General features: G+C 44.2%; 1 protein-coding gene across 1 annotated transcript in view; it reads right to left on the reverse strand.

Annotated features, from left to right (window-relative positions):
• Positions 1-7887, reverse strand: part of NWD2 (NACHT and WD repeat domain containing 2) — a 469190-nt gene extending 461303 nt beyond the window's left edge. The window contains exon 1 of the mRNA XM_073608949.1: positions 7391-7887. Within this exon, the coding sequence (XP_073465050.1) occupies positions 7391-7541 (151 nt within the window). The 5' untranslated portion in view covers positions 7542-7887. The remainder of the gene's footprint in view (positions 1-7390) is intronic.
• Positions 7888-11001: the final 3114 nt, after the last annotated feature.

The raw sequence follows: 11001 nt of genomic DNA on the forward strand, positions 1-11001 counted from the left end.
TCAGAGTACAAATACGACTCCTAAAGCCACATACACACGAGTGGAATGTCTGACAGAAAAAGTCAGATGGAAGCTTTTCATCGTCTATTCCGATCGTGTGTGTGCCTCATCTTAATTTTTTTTTTTCGAAAATTCTGATGGACCTAGAAATAGAACATGTTCTAAATATTTCCGACGGAACCAAATCCTATCAGGAAAACCGCTCCTCTGTATGCTGTTCCGACGGACAAAAAATGACTCATGCTTTGAAGCAAGTACGAGACAGAAGCTATTGGCCACTGGCTATTGAACTTCCTTTTTCTAGTCTCGTCGTACGTGCTGTATGTCACCGCGTTCTGGACGGTCAGACTTTGGTCGGACTTTGGGTTGGCCATGTGTAGGCAAGATCGCTTGAATGGAATTCCATCGTAGTTCCGTCAGAGAAACCTTCGGAGTTTATTCCGATGGCAAAACCGGTCGTGTGTACGCGGCATTACAACTGCTGCTGATCTCACACAGAGGGTGCAGACATTGTTTGGACTCACCAGAAAAAAACATCTGATTCTCGCCAGTGGCCACCCCTGGATGCTCATGTGCGGCTGCATGAAAGTAGCCTTAAACAGCATCCACAAAATGACATAATTGCATAACCAAAACAACCACACAAAATATTATTAGTGTCGCACTCCACACTCAAATGCAGAAATAATGATTCTTTTGTGAGGTGTTATTATGATTAGGTGTAAATCATAGATGCTGCTAATGGGGAGCGTATTCACTACAAAAGTGGCTCTGGGTGTCAACCCAACTTAAAAAAAATATATAGAAATAATCACAAAGAAGGATCACCAGGACAAATCAATCATATAATGTCCATAAGTGCTGCCAAACAATCATGAAGCTATTAATGCAGTCCACACTATTATTATGTGCTCTTCTAGCAACAGTCCACTATTCTGTGTCAAACATGCTTCTGAACATGGCATGAAGCATGCTTGACACAGAATAGTGGACTGTTGCTAGAAGAGCACATGATAATAGTGTGGACTGCACTAATTGCTACGTGATCATTTGGTGGCACTTATTGACATTATATGATTGATTTGTCTTGGTGGTCCTTCTTTGTGATAATTATTTTTTTTTTTTAAGTTGGGTTGGCACCCAGAGACATGTTTGTGGTGAATACGCACCCCATTGGCAGCATCTAGGATTTGCACCTAATCATCACACTGCACCAAAGAATCATTATTTCTGCATTTGTGTGTGTAGTGCAACACTAATAATATTTTATGTATATGTCTATTCACATGTTTATGAGAATGTGGTAGGTGTGAGTGATCCATAATTAATATTTTTATAGCTAACATATTGTTTTTTTACACCTTAAGAACTTAGGCATGGCAGCGCGCAGTTTACAGTATTATATAACCAAAACAATTGTTGTTGAGTATTTTTTATGTTCAGTTGGCATAGGTATTGAATGTTAGAAATTGCCGTTGTTTTCACTAGTATTGTTTCATTTGACCCCCTCCAAGAAGAAAGGACTTCCATGTTTCACAGGGGATGCCTGTAAGTGAATACCCCACCACTGGATGTTTAAGACCATCACATTACCCTTGCTTACTGATGAACGATGTAATGAACATGGGGAACACAAGTGGCATTTCCCAGATGTCCTATCTCTTTTTGGAGGAAGTTGTCTGCATATGATTGCAAAGAATAATTACCTTTAAGTCCCCTGTACTACATGCTGTAGTGAAGTTATTTCATTTAACACATTTGCAGTTTGACTTTTAATTAGCATAACATTCTCCTTTTGTATGTTAAGTGTTGTGACTGCTTGGTGCACTGACCCACTGAGGTGATGCTATCCATCCATTAGTAATATACCGTGAAAAGCAGCCGTGTTCATTAATAATGTGTAAGCTCAAATCATGAAAGTCTGATACCTAACAGCTTATGGCATCAGGTCTGCGAAAATGATTTCTCAGCAAATATTACATGACATACTGATACTTTTAGCCGCTTCCAGTTTTTGCTTAGAATAGGCTGTAACTATACTGCTCGGTGCAATATTGTGATCCATAATGTGAATATCATGTTACAGCTAGACATAGGGGAAAAGCAAGTTTTTTCCAGAAGCCTGGAGACTCTCTAGACGTTGTATATAAAGGCAAGGGCAAAGATAAGCTCTCAAACAATGGGCAAGTGCGATCTTGTCAGCTGCTATTCACTGTAAACAATTCTTCTTCTCTGATCGGAACGTAGTATTCAGCTCAGTGAAAGGTGCTTTAATTCCTGGTTCAGATGACAGTGATGTCAACGCTTTTTGTAGATAATGATGTCACCGTTGAGTTGCCTATAAAACTTGCTGCTATACAGTGACAATCAATAAGTGAACACTTCTCTGTTATCTAGTATGACTGTATTCAAAATATAAGACAATGAAAGTGTACAAACCAACATGCAACATCATTTTCGTTCAGTGATTACCCTTTAAAGTCATTCATTTATTAAAGGCCATATAAACCATTGTTTAATAGCTGGCAAGACTCCATCCTGCAGAGTCTTGTAACTCTCCCTGGCTGACCGAGGCCTCTAACAATCTAGACGTGGGGAGGGAGGATTGCAACTTGCTGCACTAATGGCTTGCCGTATTACGTGGTATCATGGAGGGTGAGGAGTGGAATTCAAATTTCTACAGCCATGATGTCACAAAATATGGTGCTGCCAAGGAGGACAGCTCTTTGTGTTGCTACAGCAACACCTGTTTGGTCCAGCTCCAAGAATTAGTAATACACTCTACCCCTTCAGCAAGTCTGACCCTTCCTACTGGTGCCCAGGTGAGCACTGGATATAGTGTAGGGATGCAACTTTTGCATCATTACACATTTTTCCTATTGTATACATCAGCTTTTTACACACTTTCACTCCCAAAGGAAGCCCCAAAATAATAATAATAATTCTCGAAGAACCCATGCTTAAGCCAATTCATCGGAGGTCAGTGGGAAAAATGCCCCTCCTGTTGGTGGCCCATGTAAAAAAGACAAACCTTATAGTGGTGGTCACAATTCCACCCTTAGGACTCATTCACACATGTGGCTAGGGGATGGTAAAAATAGGTAGGTGAGCCATATTTTTATTGACCCTTTACTCTAAAGTAGACCAGAGATGACTTGATTTTCTTTCTTTCCACTATGGGTGGAAGGAAAAAAATAGCTTGATTCCCCCATCAAAACAGTCAGTATTGATGGGGAATGCCTCCCACAGTGCAACCGTGTCCAGCTGGTGGGGGAGCATGGGGAGCCTTCCCGGTCAACAGAACGCAATGATTACTGATAGTGGCTATAGCTGGCCACAGTAATCGAAAGTAAAAAAAAAATCAGACAGGCTGGATTTGGGTACAATCATCCTGCCCATACATGGATCGAAATTCAGCTGGTCCCTGCTGAACCAGCCGAACTTTGATCAGGGTTGCCAACCGCCAGTAAATTTACTGGCAGTTTGTAAAAATCTGTGATTTTTTTTACAACTGCCAGTAAATATCAGGGGCTGATCATTTCATGCTGTGTTGGCTTTTTAAGTGTAAATCAAGCAAACGACTTTGTTATAGGTATTGTCAGTGTTTCAATATCATGTTTATACTGTTCAGATATTCACTGTGTTAGTTTTCAATAGGAGTTCTGTAATTTCTCAGGTTGCCAGTAAAAAATGTGCTTCGCCAGTTTTGTCAGTAAAAAATGCTGCGGGAGGTTGGCAACCCTGACTTTGGTCCATGTATCCTATACTGCAGGAGGGGGTTTTACACCAGCTGTGGCTAGTACCCATGAACAGGGGACAAATGAGGGGCCTTGAGGGCGCAATCTGAGAACAATGTCCCACCTGTCCTTATAAGAATACAGATCCAGGATGCCATGGTAGACTAATAACAGCACCCAGTCATACAGACCAAAGTTCTCAAACACCCTAGATGCCCTTTGTCTGAGGCTGCAGTTTGATGGGCATCATACCATATGAGTATCTACAAGTCACAAAGTTCAAGTTGGCCAGGCTGCAAATATTTGAGCATTCTCTTGCCAATGTAGAGATAACTGTGGAGCTCTGGGTCACAGCGAGTGCACACAAGTATGAATGTGTATATCAGATTCAGGGAATAAAAAGCTTTTTCTACAGCTGATCCATTTCCTAATAACTGAACGCCAGCTGTCTATGAATGCTGCCCATTTATAGAGACATTCATTTTCCTCTACTGGAGATGACAGTGTTTTGGCTGTCCTTTAACCTCACTACATGCGAATTCAGACATTATTACGATCAGTGTTGTCCAGTATTTCCATTGCAGGTCAATTATGCACCAAATATTGAATCTGGAGGATCAGAATGAGAGCAACTGGAAGGAATATGAGCATATGTTTTTTTCTCTAGTGACAGTCAGGATACATTCAACATTTCAAGAATGCTTATGATGCAGAGACTTTATCATTAAATTATTTTTTATGACAGTGCAAACATTACCATTTTCACTACACCATTCAAGCCATGTTCTTTTTTTACACCCAGGTCAGGCTGAAGGGAATCTATCCTGAAGAAAACCGTGCATGGACATGCAGCCAGCCTCTAATTAGATAAAGTCCTGTTTTGCTGAGGTTGTCAGTGTCTGGATTAATGGGACAATATTACACAACATTCATTGTCTGGGAGCGAACAACTATCTCCAGTGTCCAGGCATGGAGCTCTTTATTCCATGCAGCATTCTACTACAGAGCCGGATATTTAAATAAAAGGTGCCAAAACCAATAACTTTCCACCTCTTTAAAGGCAGAAACCTTTTCTAAATTGGCAAATGTGTTCTACAACACGTCTTTCCCTCTTCATTAAAGCGGTATTAAACCCAAGAGCAAACATTTATTATATTTCAGTCTACCAATTTTTAGATGTGATGGCTTCATTAGTTTTCTTTTTTTAGGCTTTCTTTCATTTTTTTTTACACCTGGTGATCTGGCCAGTAAGGCTAGGTGCGACTGATGCATTTTTGAGGCCCGTTTTTTGGCACATTTTGCATTTTTTCATGTGCATTTTTTAAACATTTTGCGTTTTTGGGATGTGTTAATGTCGATAGGAAGAGGTGTTAATTGTCATGCAGGAAATGCACCAAAACCACATGTACATGTTTTTTTTATGCGTTTTTTATCAAAATCCACTGAAGTCTATGAATCCAAAAACGCACCGTACTGTGTGTAAAAAACATCCCTGTACCTTTGCCAAAGAACGTACTGGTGGAAACTGCATATATGTGAACATGACCCATAGGGACCACCATAAGGCTACATGCACACTAGCCTACCCTGACCGCAGCCACATAAAAAACGGAAAACGTGGCCAGCGGTCAAAGCGTTCCTATCCTGATTGTGGTTCTTCTGCATTCAGGAGAGGGAGGTTTAACCTTACCTAAATGCGGCAGCTCCTAAACTCTGCTAAAAGCCTATGTGTTTGTGGACACATAGGATTTTATGGAGTTGAGTTTAGGAGCTTTGGCAAAAAAACGCCAAACTCAAGTTTAGGAGCTGCCAGTGTAAATGAAGCCTTAAATGGATCGTAGTGCGCTTCTGAAAATCTGCAAACGCACTGAAAAATACATAGGTGTGAACTTAGCCTTAAGCCTTGTACACACTACTAGTTGAGCCGGGTTGAATGAAAGAAACAAAAAACCTAACAGCTCAGGTCGACAGCCTCTGTACTAACCATGCAATGTTAGTACAGCGATCTTCCTTGCTGATCTATTGTGTTCTGACAGGTGGATGGCCCCCCACCAGAACTCTCTGGTCAGCACTCTCAGCCATTGGCTAAAAGTGCTGATCAGGAGCTGGTCGGCAGACCTTTTTCAGTCATGGACCAGGTAATGTATATACGGGCCGAATGTCGGACGGTTTCTATTGAACTGGCTGATGCCACCTGACATTTGGCCCATTTGTACTAGGCTTCAGTCTGTTGTTTTTCAACAGACAAGCCATTTACTATTGACAGGGGTGCTTACAAGGATCAGTTTTTTTTTATTCATAAAAACTTTATTTCAAAACGAAAAAAAAAATGTGGCTATAACTGCTTGTGTAACTGCGGTGTGAGCTGGATATCAGTTTGTTAGTGTATCTAGATCTGCTATTACATCTAACACTCCCCTCCCCCCGCCAGACTGAATATGCAGCTGTCCAAAGGTACTCCCTGTGCTCCTTCATCCAGAGTGGGAGCACTCTAATATAGGAGGTGTGTTCCTGGCCAGATCACCAGGTGAAAACAGAGAGAAAAAAGCCTAAAACAAATGCAGCCACCACACCTAATGATTGGTAAGCTGCAATATAGTACATGTTTGGTTGTGGATTTTTTACCACTAATCCCTCCCTAGTCCCTTTGGTTCCTTATTGCAAATGCTAGATAAATGCATGTTTCTCTTAGTAAAGCACCAATGTACTAACCACTGTAAAAATGCCTACTTTGTGCTTATTGATGCTATTGTATGCACAACATGATAAGGTGATTAAAGGAACGCATCTGATGCTGTATTGGGAGATGTTGCATATATCCCTAAAACACCAATGTACTAACCAATGTAAAACTCCTACTAGATTTTTTTTTGCATGGATATTTATTATATAGATATTGTATACACAACATGATACAATAATTAAGGAATGCATCCTATGCTATATTGGGAGATTTTGCATATATCCCTTGGTAAAGCACCAATGTAAAACTCCTACTTTTCTTCTAACCCTGTATGGATATTTATTATATTGATATTACTGTATGCACAACATGATAAGATAATAAAGGAACGCATCTGATGCTGTATTGGGAGATGTTGAAATGTGTCATATAGTTTTGGCATTGACAAAAGGAAGTTTGTTGATGGGAAGGGGATCCTATGTGAGCATGTATCTATCACTCGGTGTATTTATTGTAAGCTCACATGCCTCATTGAGCCTGTGATTGAAAGCCTGTGCTGGGGGAAGATTTCCCTTACATTAGCTGGGTGTCTTATCCTGTAATGTAATGTGTTTTCTCTGGAGATGGGGAAGCTGCAAGATGGGATACTCAGCTGTCAAGCCATGGGGAAGTGTGAATTCTGGTGACAGTTTATCTGCATAATAAATGACTGACATGTGTTACAGGGAAAAGTAGGTGCCCCAGATTTGCAAAGCAAAGAGCCCCATTGAGAGAGGGGAGAGGACCAGCCCAGGACTGGATGCTAGGGACATCTCACTGTCACTATGGTTACACCATCACTTCCAACCTGCTGCAGCTATCCATTCCAAAGAGGTTCTGCTGCAGCTGTGCCTCCCCCCCCCCCCCAAGTTCCCATTACAAACTAGAGACAGGCAATGGCAGTGATAATAGTACATAAGGAGGGACTTACCTTCAGGGTCGGCGCTGAGGAAGACTCGGACGCACTTGCCGGTAGGTAGGAGATGAGGGGGGAGTGCAGGTAGGTTCCCAGCGAAGGCTGCCCTCCTGATAGCGGAGTCCCGGGAGCAGGGCACTCTACTGCTGGCTCCAGATGGCCACATATCCCCTCTTGTGTCCCCGGCGTCCTCTGCTTCACATGCCAAAGAGAAAAGGACAGGAGGACCGGAGTCAGTGCTATGCCACTTGCTGCCCACTGGCACCCGCCCCCCTGCAACGGTTAACAGCCATAAGAAAGTCTATTGCCCCAGCCCAGCCCAGCCTGCCCGCCCGCCGGGCATCCCCCGTCTGATGGAGGCAGCGCCGGCCGGGTGCCCCGAGTGGATGCCGGCGGTACAGGAATCTCGGCGTGTTCTCCGTACAGTCAGGATCGGCAGCTACGGCTAATACTGGGAACATGTGACTTGGGAGAATCTTCACTCCTCAGCCTGCCCTCCTCTCTCCATCATCTCCCTCCCTGCCCAGTACACAGAGGAGGGGCACCGCTACCACTACTCCACAGGACCTGTGCTGGGGGCAGGAGGATACCCATCCCGGTTATCCCTCTATCCTACCGGCTTTATAACATGGTACCTGTACTGGAGATCAGGAGGATGCCCATCCCGGTTATCCCTCTATCCTACCGGCTTTATAACATGGTACCTGTACTGGAGATCAGGAGGATACCCATCCCGGTTATCCCTCTATCCTACCGGCTTTATAACATGGTACCTGTACTGGAGATCAGGAGGATACCCATCCCGGTTATCCTTCTATCCTACCGGCTTTATAACATGGTACCTGTACTGGAGATCAGGAGGATGCCCATCCCGGTTATCTCTCAATCCTACCGGCTTTATAACATGGTACCTGTACTGGAGATCTTAGGATGCCCATCCCGGTTAACCTTCTATCCTACCGGCTTTATAACATGGTACCTGTACTGGAGATCAGGAGGATGCCCATCCCGGTTATCCCTCTATCCTACCGGCTTTATAACATGGTACCTGTGCTGGGGGCAGGAGGATACCCATCCCGGTTATCACTCTATCCTACCGACTTTATAACATGGTACCAGTGTCGGGGGCAGGAGGATACCCATCCCGGTTATCCCTCTATCCTACTGGCTTTATAACATGGTACCTGTGCTGGGGTCAGGAGGATGGGTACCCTAGTTATCCCTCTATCCTACCGGCTTTATAATATGGTACCTGTACTGGGGAGAGACCAGGGGGCAGGAGGATACCTATCCTGGTTATCTCTCTATCCTACCAGCTTTATAACATTGCACTTGTACTGGGGAGAGACCAGGGGGCAGGAAGATACCTATCCCAGTTATCCCTCTATCCTACCGGCTTTATAACATGGCACCTGTACTGGGGAGAGACCAGGGCAGGGGGATACCTATCCCAGTTATCCCTCTATTCTGCCCTCTGATCCCTCCTGTATTGAATTGTATTGTAATTGTACTGTCTTCCCTGATGTTGTAAAGCACTGCACAAACTGTTGGCGCTATATAAATCCTGAATAATAATAATATTCTACCAGCTCTATAAAATGGCACCTGTACTGGGGAGAGACCAGGGGGCAGGAGGATACCTATCCCAGCTATCCTTCTATCCTACTGGCTTTATAACATGGCCCCTGTGCTGGGGAGAGAGGAGGCAGGATGATGGATATCCCTCTATCCTACCAGCTTTATAACATTGTACCTGTACTGGGGAGAGAGGGGGTCAGGAGGATGGTTATCCCATTTATCCCTCTATCCTACCAGCTTTATAACATTGTACCTGTACTGGGGAGAGAGGGGGTCAGGAGGATGGTTATCCCATTTATCCCTCTATCCTACCAGCTTTATAAAATTGCACCTGTGCTGGGGATGGTGGGGGTCAGGAGGATGGTTGCATGACCCCAGATCAACTGTCTTTGCAAACATTCTGCAAGTCAGCTGCAAGTTCTGGTTCAGTTATGTTGTGCAATAGTCATCCCACCACAGAGGTCACTGTGGCTGAATTTTCATGCTGTAGACTTGCAGAGCTCTTGCTGTAGACTCACCTCAAACTCAACTTTGCTCTTGCTAGAGACTTGCCACGCAAATTTGCTACAAATTGGAAAAGTGTCAACTAGAACTTGTGCTTTAAGTGCTCTGCATGTGTACAACTTGGCAGTGAAAATGTGCAACAAGTTAACAGACTTACAATTCAACACTGCCACAGATTTGTGACAAGTTATCCTTGTTATCTGGGATAACACTGTACCTGTGCTGAGAGGGGGTCAGGAGGATAGTTATCCCTCTATCCTACCAGCTTTATAACATTGTACCTACACTGGGGAGGGCAGTGATCAGGAGGATGGGTATCCTGGTTATACCACTATCCTACCAGGTTTATAATATGGCACCTGTGCTGGGGAGAGACCAGGGGTCAGGAGGATACCTATCCGGGTTATCCCTATATTCTACCAGCTTTTTAACATTGCACCTGTGCTGGGGAGAGTGGGGGTCAGGAAGATACCTATACCAGTTTTCCCTCTATCCTACTGGCTTTATAACATGACACCTATGCTGGGGAGAGAGGAGGCAGGATGATGGTTATCCCTCTATCCTACCAGCTTTATAACAATGTACCTGTACTGGGGAGGACAGGGGTCAGGAGGATGGGTATCCCGGTTATACCACTATCCTACCAGGTTTATAACATAGCACCTATGCTGGGGAGAGAGGAGGCAGGATGATGGATATCCCTCTATCCTACCGGCTTTATAGCATTGCACCGGTGCTGAGAGGTGGTTAGGAGGATAGTTATCCCTCTAGCCTACCAGCTTTATAACATGGCACCTGTGCTGGGGAGAGAGGAGGCAGGATGATGGATATCCCTCTATCCTAGTAGCTATATAACATTGTACCTGTACTGGGGAGAGAGGATGGTTATCCCGTTTATCTCTCTATCCTACCAGCTTTATAATATTGCACCTGTGCTGGGGATGGTGGGGGTCAGGAGGATGGTTATCCCCTCTATGCTATCGGCTTTATAACATTGAATTTGTACTGGGGAGGGCAGGGGTCAGGAGGATGGTTTTCCCAGTTATCTCTCTATCCTACCGGCTTTATAACATTGTACCTGTACTAGGGAAGGCAGAGGTCAGGAGGATGGTTATCCCCTCTGTTCTACCCACTTTATAACATTGTGCCTATACTGGGGAGAGAGGGGTCAGGAGGATGGTTATCCCCCTCTATGGTACCGGCTTTATAACATTGCACCTGTACTGGGGGGGGGGGGCAGGGGGCAGGAAGATGGTTATCCCCCTCTATCCTACCTGCTTTAACACATTGCACATGTATTGGGGAGGGCAGGGGTCAGGAGGATAGTTATCCCCTCTATGCTACTGGCTTTAAAACATTGCATCTATACTGGGGAGGGCAGGGGTCAGAAGGATAGTTATCCCCTCTATGCTTCTGGCTTTAAAACATTGCATCTATACTGGGGAGGGCATTGGTCAGGAGGATGGTTATCCCCTCTATGCTATCAGCTTTATAACATTGCACCTGTACTGGGGGGGGGGGTCAGGGGTCAGGAGGATAGTTAT

This window comes from Aquarana catesbeiana, linkage group LG01, assembly GCF_042186555.1.
Source record: "Aquarana catesbeiana isolate 2022-GZ linkage group LG01, ASM4218655v1, whole genome shotgun sequence".
Classification (NCBI taxonomy): Eukaryota; Metazoa; Chordata; class Amphibia; order Anura; family Ranidae; genus Aquarana; species Aquarana catesbeiana.